Source organism: Colobus angolensis, unplaced genomic scaffold, assembly GCF_000951035.1.
Source record: "Colobus angolensis palliatus isolate OR3802 unplaced genomic scaffold, Cang.pa_1.0 Scaffold90, whole genome shotgun sequence".
Taxonomy (NCBI): domain Eukaryota; kingdom Metazoa; phylum Chordata; class Mammalia; order Primates; family Cercopithecidae; genus Colobus; species Colobus angolensis.
Window position 1 is genome coordinate 4,161,617 of NW_012122932.1, and position 19,461 is coordinate 4,181,077.

At 48.1% G+C, this 19,461-nt stretch overlaps 1 protein-coding gene across 2 annotated transcripts in view; it reads left to right on the forward strand.

Moving 5' to 3' along the window:
- PPARGC1B (peroxisome proliferator-activated receptor gamma, coactivator 1 beta) overlaps positions 1 to 17,018 on the forward strand; it is a 129,472-nt gene extending 112,454 nt beyond the window's left edge. For both annotated transcript variants that reach the window (XM_011931536.1, XM_011931537.1), the window contains 4 exons: positions 1,467 to 1,542; positions 3,666 to 3,787; positions 7,732 to 7,886; positions 9,440 to 17,018. In XM_011931536.1, coding sequence (XP_011786926.1) covers positions 1,467 to 1,542; positions 3,666 to 3,787; positions 7,732 to 7,886; positions 9,440 to 9,540 — 454 coding nt within the window. In that variant the 3' untranslated portion in view covers positions 9,541 to 17,018. The remainder of the gene's footprint in view (positions 1 to 1,466; positions 1,543 to 3,665; positions 3,788 to 7,731; positions 7,887 to 9,439) is intronic.
- Positions 17,019 to 19,461: the final 2,443 nt, after the last annotated feature.

Sequence of the window (19,461 nt, forward strand, 5' to 3'; positions counted from 1 at the left end):
TGGAGCTTCCTTGGCCTCCTTTCTCTCGTGCCCAGCTCAGAGGTGTTTGGACCGGGCCTGCATTCATAGAATGGCCTGGGAAGAGTCGAGAACTTCTCTAGAAACCCCCATGGATTTTCCTTTTTCTCTTCTCACTTTTGGGCCAGGTTCAGGGCTGACTTTTTCTGCTCACCGCAGAAACTTAAATTGGGTAACCTGGCTCCTGCTCAGCTACCTGTCTGAGCTCAGTACCTGGTAAACCTGGTAAGATACTGATCAGCCTTCTCTAGACCTGTACCAAACACACAGCAACAGAAAGCATGTTAAGCTGTGTTAACAACACAAATCTTGAACTCCACAATACCTTCCAGGCACTCTCAGCTCTTCGGGTGGCGAAAGTCTACCAATTCTGTTGCAAAAGGAATGATAATACTATAATTAGGTAACCCTTTAAAGTTGCAAGTTATTTCCCCTCCCATTATCCTACTTGAGCTTCCCAGGTGCACCTGGAGGTATCTGCTACTTATCCCCATTTTATAGATGAGGAAGCTGAGGCTCAAAGAGGTTACATAGAAAAATAGAGCAAATATTTACGGAGCAGTTCCTGGGCTAAACATTGACATGCATTTTTAAATTTAATCCTCACAAATGGCCAAGGGATGGACACAATTGGTTATCCCTATTTTGTAGACGAAGAACTGAAGTTGAGAGGGCTTCTGTAACTGGCCCAAGATCACCCAACAGGGAGGCGGTGGGGCTAAGATTCAAACTCAGGCTGTCTGACTCACAAGCCTGTGTTTTTGTCCTCTGTGCTGTATTTCTCAGTAACTCAGGCTGGAGGAGTGAGGGCAGCGTGCAGGCGGGCAAGGAAGGCTGCAGCTGGGTGGCACCCGGGAGCCTGCTCGGGCTATGGGACTAATAAGCCTGATAGCTAGCCTGGAAGCATAGAGCTGCGCTGGCCAGGGGCTGCTGCTTAACTGAGGCATGAACCCATAGGGAGCAGTGGTTCTGAACTCAGAAGGACCTGCTTCTGACTTCTCTGCTTTCTGACTTTAAGCAAATCTCATCCCAAACCTGAGCCTCAGATTTTTCATCTGGAAAATGGAGAAACATAAAATCTCATTGGGTTAAAAAAAAAAAAAAAATCAGACCAAACAAGATAATAAAGCAAAAGGACTTTTCTACCCCTAAGGGCATAGGGAGGCAAGGCGCAGAAGGGGGTGGAGTTATAATGAGCAACATAGTGGTTCCCAGTGATCCAGTCCGGAAGCTAGCAGTAGGCATGTGTCCAGATGTTCAGGCCCACACACAGCCCTGGGCTGTCGTTACGGAAGGGGAAGCTGGGTTTCTGCAGGAGGCAGTTGCAGCTCGTGTGCCCTTGTGAACGAGTCCTAAGGAAGCATCCCTTGCCTCCTGGAGCAGATCCGTCCCCACCCCCATGGTCTCTCCTGAGAGTGAGTGCCTCTGCTTTGCTTGTTCACTGACAGATGTGAGAGCAGAGGGCCGTGTTCAGACAGAACGCCAAGCATCCGGCACGCCAGGAAGCGGCGGGAAAAGGCCATTGTAAGTGATCTGGGGGCCCAGAGCCTGGAGTGAATGGGAAGGAGCAGGAAGTGTGTGGGGGCTCCATGGACCAAAGCCTTTGAGGCTGGCTGGTGAGCCCCTCAGTCTTCGGCCTCTGCCTGGGGAAGAAGGGACTATGGCAGCAGAAGGCAATGATATTTCTCTCATTTGAAGAGCATGCGGGTCACTAGAGGGCATCAAAGGTGGCACCATGCAAAGTTCAGCCAAGAGACTGGCCGTGAGTGTGCTGTTGGTGGTGATTTAGGGCTCAGTGTCAGGGGCCTTGAGAGAGCCAAGTGAGCAGGCTGTGGTAGTGGGGAGCAGAGCCAGTCTGGCCAGGTCACAAGCCAGCCCTGCCACCACCTTCTGTGTGACTGTGGGCAGGTCCCCCAGCTTCCCCAAGCCTCACTTTCCTCCTTTGTACGTAAGGGCCTGTGCTTCCCAAGGGTTCCCCCAACTTGATCAGTGCCAAGGGACCAAGAGAGCCTGCCCCTTCCTCCCCACCCACTTCCCTAATCCCCTCCCAGAGTTAGTCCACAGGCCCTGGCCTTCTGCATTTGCCTGGTGACCCTATTGCAAAGCTCCCCACAGAGAAAACACATCAGGGGCCTGGAGTAGGGAGCTGGAGCTGGCCAGCTAGGCCATGCATGTCACTAGAAAGGAAGGAGGAAAATAGGATGAAAACACAAGGCAGACTCCCGCTGGGTCTCTCCCATGTGATGTGGCACTTCAGGGATGAGGGGCACACAGGAGGTATGCATACCCTAGAGGTGCACAGCTGTCTGCATGCAGGTCCTTAAAACCATGGACTGTGCATGGAGAATCTTCTTGGAGTCTGTGTCTTGGTCATTCAGCAGTTACAGGCCTATCACAGTTCTGGGCGTTGGAGGACAGCAATGAACAAGAGAGATGAGGCCCCCCTCCTGACTGAACAGAAGGGAGAGAGAGATAACAGACTCATAACAAAGGAATAAGCAATGTAATTACAGATTGGGATAAGCACTGTGAAATGAGTAATGTGCAATTAGTAACAATCTGGAGTAAACAGAACTGTTGAGGAGGATGTGTTTACGGGGTGGCCAGGGAGGGGCGCCTTCAGGGAGCTGGGCCCTGATTGATGAAAAGGAGCAACCAAGCAAAGACTCAGGGGGACAAGTGTCTGGAGCAGTGGCAGGAAAGAGCTTTATGAATTCAAGAAGCTGCAAAGAGAGTGGGAGGAGGGGATTTCTCTGTTGAGCTGAGCTTGGACGTCGTGTGTTGTGGGATGCACAGTTCCCCTGACTGCTGGCGATGGAGTCCTGTTTGTGGACCCGCCACCTGGGTTTTCTTCCTTGGCATGTGTAGTACGGGGATGGGATGGCTGGAGAATCACTGGCTGTAACCTGTTTCCAGAGCAAGCCTGTCCAGGACAAGAAACTGTGTTCTTCCTATGGGAACACAGGTTTCCGAAAGGAACAAGGCTGAAGTTTCTCTAGCAGGTCAGAGTGACTTTTCCAATAGCAGTGGCTTCAGCCAGATCAAGTCACAGATCTGAGAGGAGGGGAAGGGGAGTTCCAATCTGGACTTTCTCCCACCCGCTCCCTCTGCTAGGCTGTTCTAGGCACCCACTGGCATAGCACAGAACTCTCCTGAAGGTGACGCCTTGGTGACAGTGTCTATACTGTGACTTCAGCCACTTTGCCCAGGCAAAACCAATAGCCCTGATGCCCCCACCTCATTACCCTTCCTTCCAGCCCACTCTCACACTCACAACCAACCTGCCTCCTGTGCTTGCCCTACCCCAGCACCTCCCCTGCTCAGACTTGAAAGGTAAGTCCAAAAACTACTGAATATGCAGGCATATAAATGGTGATAAATCCTTCCCCTTTCACAGCCCCAGTCTCTGCTCATTTCCTTCATGTAAGCAGTGGCTTCCTTGGAGGCCCCTTCCCTTCCAACACCCTCCCCCAACAAGGGCAGGTCCTCTGGGGTAGAGATTGGCATTGACCTCTCTCTGACTCCAGCTGGTATTGCTCACTCAGCCAGGCATCATGGACTAGGACAAGAGCTCCACGGGAGCCCACCCCCAGAGGGGCCCCAGGAAGCCAGGCAGTGACCGAGTCTCTATCCTCCTTCTTGGGCAGGGTGAAGGCCGTGTGGTGTACATTCGAAATCTCTCCAGCGACATGAGCTCCCGAGAGCTGAAGAGGCGTTTTGAAGTGTTTGGTGAGATTGTGGAGTGCGAGGTGCTGACGAGAAGTAAGAGGTGAGTTGAGCTAAACCATGGCAGATGAAGGGAGCAGAGAGGGGCACCGGTCCTGATCCAGAGCTGGGTACAAGAAGATGTCCAAGGCTTGTGGAATGAATCTGACGAAATCCATAGCCTAGATGTGGAAAGCCAGGCCCAGGAGAAGGACCAGAAATGGTAATGCAGTCAGTAACAGCAGCAAACACGTGCTGATGCTTTACTAAGTGCCAGGCAGTCTCCATTCATTCCTCTATCTAAACTTCCCAGCATGCCAGGGACATAAGCACTCCTAGTCTTTCAATTGCTCTCCGTTCTGCAGGAGTTCAGACAAGTTAACTGGGCAGCTAGTTGGTGGCAGAGCCAGAACCAGAGCCCATGTGTCTGCTTCAGGGCCTTTGGCCTAGAGATAGTGCGGGGCAGCAGCCCCTGGCAGCTTGAAGACTGGCACTGGGACCCCACTCTACCTCAACCCTGTGCTGTTCATACCCCTCCCTTCCTCTGCAGCAGCAAGTCCTGGGCCTTGGTTGGGTATGGCGGCTCACACCTGTAATCCCAGCATTTGGGGAGGCCAAGGTGGGCAGATCACTTGAGGTCAAGAGTTCGAGACCAGCCTGGCCAAAATGGTGAAACCCCATCTCTACTGAAAATTTAAAAATTAGCTGGGTCTGGTGGTGCATTCCTATATTCCCAGCTACTCAGGAGACTGAGGCAGGAGAATCCCTTGAACCCAGAAGGCAGAGGTTGCAGTGAGCCGAGATCGCGCCACTGTACTCCAGCCTGGGTGATAGAGCAAAAAATAAGAAAAGGTCCCAGGCGTTCTGTTCTACTAGGCAGCCCTGGGTTTTCGTCACTCACCTGGAGAAGCAGTGTTTTACCTGTCAGGGGATCTGCAAAAAGAACAGGTTTTATATGAATGCACAATGTAGATGTCAAAACTCAGTTTTGAAATATTTCTAAAGTATCTCCTATTATATTGGCAAACTAAGGCAAACTAAGTTATTAGGGTTTTTACATTCTCATACAATAATAATAGAAAGCTTCAGCAAGAAAATAGTTTCTGGTGTAAGAGTTATCATATACTTCTTGCCCATTAGGATGGCTACTATCAAAAAACCAGAAAATAAATACTGGCAAGGATGTGGACAAATTGGAACTCTTGCATAGTGTTGGTGGGAATTTTAAATGATGCAGCTGATGTGGAAAACAGTATGGCAATTCGTCAAAAAATTAAACCTAGAACCACCATCTGATCCAGCAATTCTACTTACGGGTATATATCCAAAAGAATTGAAAACAGGATCTCCAAGAGATATTTGTTCACCCAAGCTCACTCATAGCGACATTATTTACAATAGCCAAGAGGAGGAAACAATCCAAATGTCCACCAACAGATGAATAGATAAACTAAATATGGTTCCTATACATATAGTAAATATTATGAAGCCTTAAAAAGGAAGGAAATTGGCTGGGCGCGGTGGCTCAAGCCTGTAATCCCAGCACTTTGGGAGGCCGAGACGGGCGGATCACGAGGTCAGGAGATCGAGACCATCCTGGCTAACACGGTGAAACCCCGTCTCTACTAAAAAAAAATACAAAAAACTAGCTGGGCGAGGTGGCGGGCGCCTGTAGTCCCAGCAACTCGGGAGGCTGAGGCAGGAGAATGGCGTAAACCCGGGAGGCGGAGCTTGCAGTGAGCTGAGATCCGGCCACTGCACTCCAGCCTGGGCGACAGAGCAAAGACTCCGTCTCAAAAAAAAAAAAAAAAGAAAAGAAAAAAAAAAAGGAAGGAAATTCTGACTCATGCCGCCACATGGATGAACCTCACCACATTGTGCTGAGTGAAATAAGCCAGGCACAAAAGACAAATACTATACGATTTCACTTATGTGCTATGTCTAAAGTAGTCAAATGCATCGAAACAGAAAGAGTGGTGGTTGCCAGGGGCTGCAGAGAGGGAGAATAAGGGAGGTGTTGTTTAACGGGCATAGAGTTTCAGCTTGGCAAGGTGGAAGATTTCTGGAGCTTCGTATGAGTATACTTAATACTGCCAAACTGTATGCTTAAAAATGGTAAAGACGGTAAATGTCCTGTTAAGTGTTTTTACCAATTTTTTTTTTAAAAGAACCATTATACAAATAGAACCATTTTAAGTTCTGTGCAGTTTTCAGGCTATCAAATGAAGATAGCATGCAAAAATAAAGCAGGCACATTAATCTCTAAAGAGAAAGATCAATCTGTTAAGATTTTAAAAACATACAGAATCTTTAAAAAAGAGTCTTGGGGCCGGGCGCGGTGGCTTAAGCCTGTAATCCCAGCACTTTGGGAGGCCGAGGTGGGTGGATCATGAGGTCAGGAGATCAAGACCATCCTGGCTAACATGGTGAAACCCCGTCTCTACTAAAAATACAAAAAACTGGCCGGGCGTGGTGGCGGGCGCCTGTAGTCCCAGCTACTCGGAGGCTGAGGCGGGAGAATGGCGTGAACCCGGGAGGCAGAGCTTGCAGTGAGCCGAGATCGCGCCACTGCACTCCACCCTGGGCGACACAGCGAGACCCTGTCTCAAAAAAAAAAGAGTCTTGGACGTACTACCAATATTAGACATTTAAAGAGGAAGAAGGGTCCGGGCATGGTGGCTCATGCCTGTAATCCCAAGACTTTGGGAGGCCGAGGCAGACAGATTACTTGAGGCCAGGAGTTTGAGACCAACCTGGCCAACATGGTGAAACCCTGTCTCTACTAAAACTACAAAAAAATTACCCGGGCTTGGTGGCACATGCCTGTAATCTCAGCTACTCAGGAGGCTGAGGCATGAGAATCGCTTGAACCCAGGAGGCAGAGGTTACAGTGAGCTGGGATTGCAACCACTGCATTCCAGCCTGGGCGACAGAGTGAGGCTGTCTCAAAAAATAAATATATAAAGAGGCAGAAGGGTTCAAACTTGGCCCTGGTTCAGAGAGGTGTCAGGAAACATGATTCACGTAAATGTTTATTAGGCACCCACTATTTGTAAGCCTGTGCTAATAGTTGGTGAATGCCACTTTGCCTCTGTCTTGAGGAGTTTACGTAGCAGATGATATGTCAGTCGGGACTCTTTCTGTTGTTCATGGGAGTGAAAAGTTGGAATAGAACTTTTGGTCCTTCTCAGGCAGACTTTTCTCCTGGTTGCAGAGTGGCTGCCTGTAGCTTTAAGCTACCCCCCAGCAACTTAAGAGACCCCTGGGGAGGTAGGAGTCACTACATGACTCCAGCAAAGACCTGAGATGGATTCTTTGGGGTTCAGCCTTGAGCAAACAGGCTTATCCTTGAACAAACCATGGTATCCAGGAAAAGGGCCATTGTGGTTTGCCCTGGCACCCTGGGCCTGGTTGACCACACATGCTGTTGTCTGAGGAAGGGGAGTGGAAGCTGAACAGGCAGGCATCATAGATGTCTACCATGAAGGGCAAGATGTGTGCAGAAGGAGAGGTGAAGGCCAAGATGGCAGCCAAGGAATTGGTGACTGAGGCTGGCTTTGAAGGAGGCAGAAAGTGGTGCAGTAGTATAGGGAGATGGGAGTAATAGGAGAAACATACAGGACTGTTAAGAGCATCAGCTTTAATGTCAGAGGCCTGGGTTTGAATCCCTGCTCTGCCACTTGCTTTTGGGTACATTACTGAACTCCACAGAAGCTGTTTCCTCATCTGCAAGGCGGAGATAACAACAGTACCCACCTCACAGGCTCATCTGAGGAGCGTCCGAGGCAAGGTGTGGTGGCCAACATCTGGCAGACATTCAACGTATTAGCTACTTTCATTATTACCACATTGCAGAAGTCAGCCTGGTGGTCATGTCATCTGTATCTAGGGGGCCATGATGCGAGTGTCGAATCACTATGGCAGTCTGTTCCTCATCTAGTAATGGCTGGTCTCACGGTGTCCACCCAGCCAGCCAAATAACACACTCTCCTTCTCCTCTCCCCACAGAGGCAAGAAGTACGGCTTCATTACCTACCGGTGTTCTGAGCACGCGGCCCTTTCTCTGAGGAACGGCGCTGCCCTGAGGAAGCGCAACGAGCCCTCCTTCCACCTGAGCTACGGAGGGCTCCGGCACTTCTGCTGGCCCAGATACACTGACTACGGTAAGCCCCCGAGACCCAGCCATAGTCTAGTAAGACTCAAAGCTTGAGAGGAAGTGCCTTCCTTGAACAAAACCCAGAGCTAAAGCCCCCTGTGGACATAGCTTCCGTCCCCACACCCCAGTGTGCTGCTTGGTATAAACACTGCAGCCCCTTTGCCTGAAGGCTACCATCTTGTTTTTCTTCTGGCCTCTGGTCCACCTTGTCTTGTCCTATGACTGCTACCAAAGAGAAGCCAACCTCCCATGGCCTCTAAGAAGATTCAGTCGTGTGCACAGCCAGCTGGCAGAACCGTGGCTACGGTCTCCTTGACTTCACAGGGCCAGCTGCTACCCTGTCCCCTTCAGGGGCATTCCGTGGTGACCCCAGACAAGGCAGCAGCCATCTGGGGACAAGATGATGAAGAAGGACAAGGAAGTACAATGTACGAAAGAATTACTTGGCCAGGCTCAGTGGCTCATGCCTGTAATCCCAGCACCTTGGGAGGCTGAGGCAAGAGGATCACTTGAGCCCAGGAGTTCGAGACCAGCTTGGGCAATATAGTGAAATCCCGTCGCTACAAAAAATACAAAAATTAGCCAGGCATGGTGGCTTGTGCCTATAGTCCCAGCAACTCAGGAGGCAGAGGTGGGAGGATCACCTGAACCCAAGAGGTCGAGGCTGTAGTGAGCCATGATGGCACTACTGCATTCCAGCCTGGGTGACAGAGCAAGACCTTGTCTCAAAAGGAAAGAAAGAAAAAAAAAAAAACACTTATTGGAGAGAACCCAATACAGCCTTGATGATACAGGACTGAGTGTCAGTGGCCTGGCTGGGTGCCGGGCCAGGCAGCACTGCAATTGGCTACATATCCATTTATGGGAATTACTTTCCCAATCTATTAAAAAATTCTAGTGTTGGCCAGGCATGGTGGCTCATGCCTGTAATCCCAGCACTTTGGGAGGCCGAGGCAGGCAGATCATGAGGTCAAGAGATGGAGACCATCATGGCCAACATGGTGAAACCCCATCTCTACTAAAAATACAAAAAGTAGCTGGGTGTGGTGACGCGCCGTCTGTAGTCCCAGCGACTTGGGAGGCCGAGGCAGGAGAATTGCTTGAACCTGAGAGGCAGAGGTTGCAGTGAGCTGAGATCGCACCCCTGCACTCCAGCCTCAGCAACAGAGCAAGACTGCGTCTCCAAAAAAAAAAAAAAAATTGTAGTGTTGTCAGCTCTGCCTTATGTGGCACTGCAGCAGGTTACTAATGGGCGAGAAGCTGTTGGGGGAAATAGAGTTGGAGGGTGTTGCAGCTAGAAAGGCTCCAGAGTGCTCTAGTTTGGACCTCCAGGTCTCTAGATAGGACAGCCAAGGCCCTGAGACACTGATACCGTGGCCAAGATGTCCCAGCAGGATGGTGGGCAGTGCCCACAGTCCAGTGCTCATCCCAGCTCCCCAAGGCCTTGGGCTGCAGCCACTCCACAGTGCCCACTCAAAGTGGCAGATTTTTCAACCATCCGGTCTCTGTAAGTTGCTCACTGCCTTCCCCTCTTCCCTGCCTCCTCACCCCCATGCCCAGATTCCAATTCAGAAGAGGCCCTTCCTGCGTCAGGGAAAAGCAAGTACGAAGCCATGGATTTTGACAGCTTACTGAAAGAGGCCCAGCAGAGCCTGCATTGATAACAGCCTTAACCCTCGAGGAATACCTCAATACCTCAGACAAGGCCCTTCCAATATGTTTACGTTTTCAAAGAAATCAAGTATATGAGGAGAGAGCGAGCGAGCGTGAGAGAACACCCGTGAGAGAGACTTGAAACTGCTGTCCTTTAAAAAAAAAAAAAAAAATCAATGTTTACATTGAACAAAGCTGCTTCTGTCCGTGAGTTTCCATGGTGTTGACGTTCCACTGCCACATTAGTGTCCTCGCTTCCAACGGGTTGTCCTGGGTGCACCTCGAAATGCGGGTCAGTCACCCATCGCCCCTTCTTTCCCAACTGACTTCCTCTCGTAGACTTGCAGCTGTGTTCACCATAACATTTCTTGTCTGTAGTGTGTGATGATGAAATTGTTACTTGTGAATAGAATCAGGATTATAAACTTCATTTTTAATTGAAAAAAAGTATATCCTTAAAATAATGTATTTATGGCTCAGATGTACTGTGCCTGGGATTATTGTATTGCTTCCTTGATTTTTTAACTATGCACTGTCATGAGGTGTTTGCCACTGAGCTGCTCTGCTCCCCTTGCCAGATTGCCCTGGAGGTGCTGGGTGGCCGCTAGGCTGGTCTGCAGGAAAGTGCGGCCTGCCGTTTCCAGGCCGTATCTGCCAAGCCCTGCCTTGTCTCTTACTGAGCAAGTTTGGCTCAAATTATAAGAGCCCCCATCTTGTGCCCAGCTCACGCTTCAAGTGTGTGTCCATCCTTTTGTACTCAGACCCTTGAGTATCTTGTAAGGAAGGCAGGGTGAGCTGCATCATTCCTGTTTTCCAGGGGAGCCTGGCAGCTCCCCGAGAGGCGAAATGACTGTGGGAGAGCTCCGGTTGCCGGTGAGGAGGCAAAGCGGTGACCCAGACCAGACTTTCTGATTCTTGGTCCCATGCGTCCGTAGTAGCTGGGGTGAAGACAGTTTCAGGGACTGGTAGAGGTGAGTTTGACTAAATTGGGCACCAGGCTAGAAGCCTAAGGGCTCATTTTAGGGGTTACGTTAGCTGTTGATTCACCAGCATCAGGTGAATTCAAGCCCTGGCATGTATCTTGGGTGCACCATCAGCTTTGATCCTGAGTGGTCCTGTGGTTTGCCTGCGTCTGTGGGCACACTCTCAGAACTTCGGTGACACCCCTGGCAGTGGTACAGACAGGTGGTCTGGGAGCAGTCATCTTTTTTGGGCCAGCCACTAGCCCATCCTACTCCCTCAGGTAGCCCTTCGTCTTTACCTTGTCCTTGTCTGTAAAGTTGTTTTGGTGGCTGGGGCAGGGGAGCCAGGAGGAGGGAGTGAAGGTTGGGAATAGATAGGACAATCTCCTAGCTTCCCTCCAACTGAGAAAACACTCCAGTTGGGCTTTGCTTTAAACTTTGTGTTCTTAAGTGATGTCAAAGCCATTTCCAGCTTAATGTTCTGTGGGTACCTTGGGGGCCATTCAGGCAGGGAGCATGGCCAGGCAGGGTGTGAGTATATTGTTTCTGATTTCTTTCATACATCAGGGTTCCTTGGGAAATTTTTGTAATTTTTTTTTAAAGTCTTGCTGCTTTAAAAGTTTGAAAGTGGCTCATTAAACAGGCTAATGTAATTTGTTGCTTATGCGAAGCCTAGTCTGTTGAGAATTTACTTTTTTAAAGATTATCAAATACCTCAGTAGGTAAAATGAGCCCATGATCTTCCACTGGGTGGTGAGCATACTCCCAGCCCATGGATAAGGCTGGAAGAGACAGGCTTTAGTAGGGATAGGGAATTTGAACTGTTGTGTGTCACAGCAGTTGACCCCTCTGGACTCCAATTTCCTTTCCTGTGAAATGAACTGATTAGACACGTGTCAACATTGTTAGCTTCTGCTGAGGCAGTGTCTAGCCCAAGATGGCAAATACATAGCTCATGTGCCTCTACTCCCACCTCCTTGACCAATACAGACATAACTAATCAATCGCACCACTCAGGTTCCTTGAGCCTGGATGTGCTGTAAGAATCCTGAAATCAGTGCTCTGGTAAGTCATTACTAATTGATTAGGGTTCAATCTATTTGACATCTTGGGCTAATCTTTGGAAGGTTTCCAACAATCACACAGAACCATATGCTGGCTGGGTTTCATGCTGGCCTACCCTGTCTGTGATGTTCCGTTCCGTGAAAGAACACTCTCCTAATGCTATTCCGCAGTGCGAAACTCTCAATACTATTTTGACACACACATCCCCTTGCGGAAGGTGCAGGGGGCAGTAGACGAATAACAGACAGGAACATATTTGGGGAAGGCAGGGCTTAGGAAGATGGACCAAAAAAGGGACTTCCCACAGCACAGACCTGATCATTCTGATTTCTTTTTTAGCTATTCACTGCCTAGCACATAGTAGGCACACAATAAATGATTATGGAATGGGATAGAATTTAGATCTTTCTGCTGCCTCCACTAAGTAAGTCCTGATTTGCATCAAAGAGAGAACTGAGATAGGAAAGAACACTAGGTTCCAAATCTGGAGAGTTGGGTGAGTCCAGATTCTACCAAGAATTTCCTTTGTAACTTTGATAAGTCCCTTCTATTCCCTGGCACCCCGGTGTGCTGAAAGGAGTTGGGCTGTGGATGATCTCTAAGCCCCTCCTATTTGCTTCTTCCTTGATTGCATTTGGTCAAAGGGTTGACCTTGGGCTGGTGATACTTTAGAGTAAAGAAATGGAGAGTTTTAGCAAAGGACGAGTCTGTCCCTCCCTGCTTTGGGGTCAGCTGAAGCTGTCCTTTCATGTCAGATTAATCTAGGACACTTGAAGTTAGCTTAGACGTTGGCGCTTGAGCAGAGACCTGAGCGTGGCATTGGGACATGACATGCCTAAAGTCAGGACTAGGGAACGCTGACTGCCAAGGGCATCAAGTAGTCTCTACTTGCCATCCCGCACATAAAACGCTACAAGTTCTAAAATTTACCAAGCCTGCAGGCAACCTCTATCCCGAAGGACTCATTCAGTGCTGTGTATTATTTAGGGCAACTCCAAGGTCTATTCAGAAAAACGAGTGAACCTTGGTCTCTTTCCCACCAGACTGAGGAGTAACCCAGAGGGAGCAGCTGCCATTGGCAACCATCTCGTTGTAGCTCTGTCCTAGTGTTTGCTCTCAATGATGTTTACATGTGATCGCCATAAAGCTTGCTGTAGACTGTGTCGATAGCCGCCCGCACGGGGCAGGTCGTACTGTCTGTTTCTGTGCCGTGCTGGTGTTTTCCAAAAATGTCTAATCCAGCCACTAAGTGGAATTCTTCCATCTCCTTCCTCAGTCTATACAAGGCTGAATCAGAATCCCCGTTCTCGGGGGCTCTGGTTACCGAAGGAAAATGCATCAAAGGGGTAAAGAATATGAGTGGATGGAGTGCAGCTAAGGCCCTCACCCCCTGCTCCGTCACAACTTGCCCCCTCAACCAAAAAGCTGCTTTGACTCAAAAAGCACCCATAAGGTATCTGCATCTGCCTTGAAATCTTGCAGCATGGAGTGTCATATATACTCAGGAGAGAGGCAGGGCTTTGCGGGCAGGAGAAGGAAGGGAGGAATGCTCTGAGCTGCAAAGACCTAGTACTCAAGTTCTGACACGGGAAGAGATGCAGTGAGACGTCTTTTGGTGCCTAAAGCCTGTTCCTGTTGGTTTTTTAGAGTGATTTCTCCTAGACATGTGCAGTAGGCCCACTGGGGCTGCTGTGCAGTGGTGAGTAGAAGGGCAGGGAAGGCATGGACAGCCTGGTCCTTCTGCATGGACAGCTCAGTCCATGGCCCATCCTAGGTATAGAGTTCAGTTAATCCCAGTTGAGCCTGTAGCTTGAGAGATGGCTCATCCCAACTGTGAAGCATCAGCCCCACAGGATGTATTGATCTGACTCACTGATGTCAAAACTGCAGTAGTTTTTTTAGCATTTGAGATTTAGCAGCTGCCTTCAGTTTGGGGTTACCCATATCCCAGCATCAGATATGATTAAGGAAAGAAATTGGATGTACAATAGCAAAGAAAGTGAATGTAATGGCTTCACTGGCCAAAGAAGAGGGACCCTGTCATCCCTTACCAGAGGGGCAGAAGAAAACTAGTGCATGTGCAATATGTCAAAGCTAGTCCCCCATTCCCTGAGGTGTTTTCACACACAGATGGGCTCCAGGTCTGCTTGTCAAGTTTGGAGGTACAGGGTAAATGAAGGAAGAGCTTCAGAGTTGGAAACCCACATGCATGGATGTGTCCTTGGCCCAGAACCGCCATGGGATGGGTGAAGCCCTGGGAGCCAGCTGCAGGATGCCCAGGAAGTAGGCAAAGGCTGACTTTGCATTAACCAAATAAAAGCACTTTGAGAAAACCCCAACACTTCAGCCTGGCCCCGTGTTTCTACACTGGAAAATATGAGTCTCCTTTGGCTGTGCGAGGTGCTCTTCTAGAGACTGGGACAGGGAATTCAGGAATGGGGCTGTTGTCAGATAGGAGAGAGCAGAGATCCCTTTTGAGCTGTCAGCAGCAGGAGAGCCAGTGCTGGGGCCAACCCTTTGCTGGCCTTTTGTTGGAAGCCCTCGAAACAGGGAGCCATGGATTTAGATCTTGGTACCTACCTTTACAGAAAGATGAAAACAGCCCAGCTGAGTGAAATGGGTTTGTAGAGTAAGTCACTTAACTATAAGCCATCTCAGAATCAGAAACCCCAATGTTTCTTACTTGCTGTGTGACCTTGGGCCCCTGTGTCCTCATCTACCAAACGAGAATGTTGAATATGAGCATTAAAGTCCCTTTCACCTCTGAGAGGCTCAGATCCCCAGCCAGGAGCACTGGGATTCCATCACTCCTCCTTGAAACTGATTCCATACTCTGACTTGCCCCAGCTCCTGTTCAGGGTGAGGTTCTCTACAAGAACCAACCAGCGGTAGGTTCAGTCCCACTGTGTCCTGGCTGAGTTGCCTTATCCAAGGAGACCAGCTCCCCGGGACAGATCTAAGCCATAATTTCTAGTGGGGACAGTAAGGAATTAAGCCCCCAACTTGGCTAGGTAACGATGTCAAATCTCATATTAATCTTGTCTTTGTCCCCACTGGACAGCTGTTAATCCGAATGTTGTGACCACTCGGCTGTTTCTCTCTTGTTCTCAGACAATACTAGCAATACACTTGTTTTTTTTTTTTTTTTTTTTTTAAGAAAAACAGCTTAGGCACTTTTCACACATTTCTTTCAAATGATTGTAAAACATATGGGGCAACAGGAGGCATTGATCACGCTGCATATGTTTAGGACAGCTTTTGTTTTTTGTTTCTTTAATGGTATAGCGGCAGTGACTGAGGCTTCGTGATTCATGGGGACAGCTTTTCAGATACTCCATTTCATCAGTATGCTTTGCACATCCGAAAGGAGGACAAAAATCCAACTGCCCGAATTTGGGGCTTGGAAAATAGGTTTTATAGGTGGTCGGTCCCTGGGCTGTGCAACAACTCCTCAAGAGGGGTTTATATAGCTAGAAGCCCCCTGTGCTGTATTTTTGGTCAAAGGAGTCTCCAAGGCGGCTTATAAAAGCTTCCTTTTTCACTTGACCACCCTTGCTCATTGGTTGCTTGTGAAGGGGATTGGTCAGTTTCCACCTCAGCACTTTGCCTTATCTACATGTGGTCGCCATCTAGTGGCCAAAGGTTGTCTCCACCAGCTACCCAGCTAGAAGGCAAATCCTTTCAGCCACCCTGCTGTCCATCGTGAACTTTGGGAATGAAATATAATGGCATGAACGAACCACCTTTGTGTTCAGAGATCAGTGCAACACTAGGATCAGAAGACTCCAGAAGCAGAAGCAGCCACTTAGTAGACTCTCACGCAGAACTGAGAAATGCACTAGCTGTCCTGTGGGCAGAAGAGACAGGAGTGGACCAGGAGAGGTCCAGGTGCCCGGGAGGGGTTTACTGTAACTGCAATACTGGCAGCCCAGCTGCCAACCTTGTTAAGTAAACCTTTGCTGGGTGGTCCGAATTACGCCCTCAAGGCAAGATAAGAAGTTGGGTGTAAGGATTCTGTGGGGGGCCTGGCCACGACCTTTGATACGGTCCACTGAATAGCCAAATAGGTTTTTTTGTTCGATTTTTTGTTTTTGTATTTTGTATTTTTAAAATCTTGTCAAATGTTTTTGTGGTAGGAATAAAAAGTCATAAACTATTCCCAACTTTGTTTCTTGAGGGATGTTCTGATTCTGATGGAAACAGGTTGGAAATCTCGAGGGGAGCTTGGCCAAGGTGGTATACGCAGCAGGGGAGTAGACTGCTTGGATTTCCAAATGGTTTCTGGGGAAGATGACCATCCAGAAGTCCAGCTTAGTGCAGTCTGCTCTGGAATTCACACCCACCCCCTTACCTCCTTGTGCCACGTTGTTAGCATTGGCTTGGAGCATCTGCCTCTTCCAGAGGCGGCTGCTAATGTTGAAACCAACATGAGCCCTCTCCCCAACCCCAGGTTTCTAAAGAAAGTGTCTGTAGCCAGCCTTAATCAACTGGGCAAGGTGGTCCCTATGGTCCTTTCCAGTATTTCCAAATCTTGGACTCAAATTCTTCTCTCTTGGTGTGACCACGCAGCCTAGAGAACTCTAAGCAATAGGAGCCAGGGCTTTCCCTGACTCTGCGACAGGGTCAAACCAAGGAATGGCTAAACCTGTGAGGTTTTGTCATCCCCAGGGGTACTACTGTAGGGGGCATTATTTATTAGGAAGCTTAACAAGGTAACTACAGCCTGAGTGCGTGAGTGTGAGGCTGTGTTTGTGGTGGGTATGTGTGTGTATCTGCACACATACACACGTCTGTGCCTGTGTGTGTGTGTGTGTTGTGTGTGTGTGTGTGTGTGTGTGTGTGTGGAATTACATTGATGCATTTATTGAGAAAGGTGCAAGAATTTCAGCTACACAGAGGGACACGTCTGCTTTGTTATTTATAATAGAAAGCTACATTTTAATTTTTTAAAGGACACTGCTAATGATTGAGAATCAAGTTTTTAGTTTTGCTATTTTTTTTAATTGGTAGAGGATTTTTATATATTTTTTCCATTTTGTTGGGTTGTGTCCTTATTTATAGAAATCCTTTGTCCGTGAGAGGCAAGGAGGAAACCTTCTTGGCTTTTAATTACTGTGGTTGTCATCGTCCCTACTTCCTTTCTGGTGTGATTTCTCTGTCTTACCTTCTAAATGAGACAATGTTTTCCTGTATTTGTACATTGTCAGATTCTATAGTTTCCTAGATAATTTAACCAAATTGCTCTATGTATTATTATTCTGTGAGTATAAAGTTCTATTTTAATGTCTGTAAATACTTCAGAACTGGCTTCTTTTCTCGAACTCCTACTGTGGGGTTATTGTTTACATCACAGAAACTGTAGAATCTCTATGCTCATGTACTGTAAATAGTGAAGTGATCTGCTTATAGATAAACTTAACAAATACACTATGGAGATTAAAAACAAAATACCACCCACAGCTTTGCCCATTCGTGTCTTTCCTTATTGGTCCTGGGAGCTCATTGAGGGACACTCTGACCACTAAATGGGGAAGAGATTTCAGTTTTCAGCGTCACCTTCTCAGATAAGACCCCGGATGATGTCTGTGCCCCACCTCACCACACTTTTCCTTCACAGCATTTTTCACGGTTCATAATATCCACTCGTGCTGGGCACAGGGGCTGAGGTGGGGGATCACTTGAGCCCAGGAGTTCAAGGCCAGCCCAGGCAACATAGTGAGACCCCCATCTCTGAGAAAGTAAAGTAAATAAAATATAATAAATAAAATAACCATTCAGACTCATCTCACATAACAGCTGTTCCACAAATGACTTTTTGCCCTGACTTTTATAAAGCTATACCTCTTTCTGAACAAAGACTTCCTTGTTTTGGTATATCAACTTTTTCACATAAGCACATTGAATAAATGCACTGTAGGAGATAATTTTGGCATTATGGTTCCAGGCAAAACACTCCTCAATTTGTAATTACAAAATGGTTTCCGGTCAGAGGATCTCCTAGAGAGCAGGCCTGCATTGTGTGCGGTGATTGAGTGAACTCAGAACGTTTTCCTTTGTGTACTTCCAGCAAGTAGGATGAGGAAGTGGCATCTTCCAAGACTCTCTCGCATGCCTGTGTGTTATTTCCTCACGTCTCAAAGGGGTTAGCCTGTTTTTTGCCCTAAAGCTGTTTTTTGTGCTTTAACTTATTTTTAAATGCAAGATACCCGTGAGCCCCAAAGGGTTGAAACATTGGCAAAGAGAATTATACATAAACAAGAACAGTCTGGGTGCGGTGGCTCACATCTGTAATCCCAGCACTTTGGGAGGCCGAGGCGGGTGGATCACCTGAGGTCAGGAGTTCGAGACCAGCCTGGCCAACATGGTGAAACCCCGTCTCTACTAAAAATACAAAAATTAGCAGGGCGTGGTGGCGGGCGCCTGTAATCCCAACTGCTTAGGAGGCTGAGGCAGGAGAATCTCTTGAACCTGGGAGGCAGAGGGTGCAGTGAGCCAAGGTTGTGCCACTGCATTCCAGCCTGGGCAACAGAGCAAGACTCCGTCTCAAAATAAATAAATAAAATAAACAAGAACAGGTGCAATGAATGATTACATTTTATGTTATGTGCAAACTATTTTCAGGTTGCTATTTATTACATAAACTCATACAAACTCATACATACATTCTCCTTGTTCAGGTGATTTATTTTCCCATGCCGTGGAAATTGTTTAGATTTCTTTGATTGCAAGGGAACACATCGTGATTTTTTTCCCATTAAAATTAATAGGAATGTTTCCACTTAGGGGCAGAGCTCTCTGGTGTGATGAGAGTATGTGTGTGATTGAGGGCTCAGTACCTGTTGCCCATCTGTTGTAGATGGTAAACTTCAGGAGAACAGGCCTGCTTTTCCATGCACTGCAGGGCACCTGCCCCATCAATCAGGAATTCCTGAGTGGATCCTACCCATAGTACAAGGAATGGGATGGCAGATGCAGAGCCTCAAGACCTGCCTTTGGGACCATCTCTGCCACTTCTGTATTGTGTGAATTGGGTAAACCACCTCTTTGGTCCCTGGTTTTCCCAAATATGAAACAATTTGCTTAGCTAAACTCAAAGGTCCTTCATTTTCTTACGTTCTTTAAAAACAACAAGAAAACCTGATTTGCAGAAGCAGTATGGTGCAAGGAAAATGCTTACAAGCTGGGGTTCTGGTGTCAATCTGCATGACACTTTTTGTTTTTGTGGTTTTTTTTGAGATGGAGTCTCGCTCTTGTTGCCCAGCTGGAGTGCAATGGTGAAATCTCGGTTCACTGGAACCTCTGCCTCCTGGATTCAAGTGATTCTCCTGCCTCAGCCTCCCAAGTAGCTGGGATTAGGCACCCGCCACCACACCCAGCTAATTTTTGTATTTTTAGTAGAGACGGTTTCACCATGTTGGCCAGACTGGTCTCGAACTCCTGACCTTAGGTGATCCATCCAGCTCGGCCTCCCAAAATGCTGGTATTACAGGCGTGAGCCACCACACCCGGCCTAAGCTGCTTAGCTTTGAATCTTGGCTCCACCATTTACCAGCTGGGTGTCCTTGGGCAGGTTTTCTAACCTCTCTGTCTGCTCCTCACCATGTGATAAATGGAGCTAGTAACCGTTTCTCCCTTGGAGTATTGTTATTAGGATGAAATTAGATCGTGCACACTACCTAGGACATGGTAAGTACTTAATCAGCATCAGCTGTGATCCTTATTGCGCTCAGTCTCATTTGGTGCTAACCATAGTCCTCTGAGAGAGGCACCGCAAGGATCTTGACCTTTTTTTGACCGATTGGGAAGGCTGGAAGTGGAGCAGAAGGAACCTGCCGAAGGGACTCAGAAACGTGGCAGCAGAGTCAGGACCAGCAACATCAATGCCTGTGTGTTCCTGAGTGA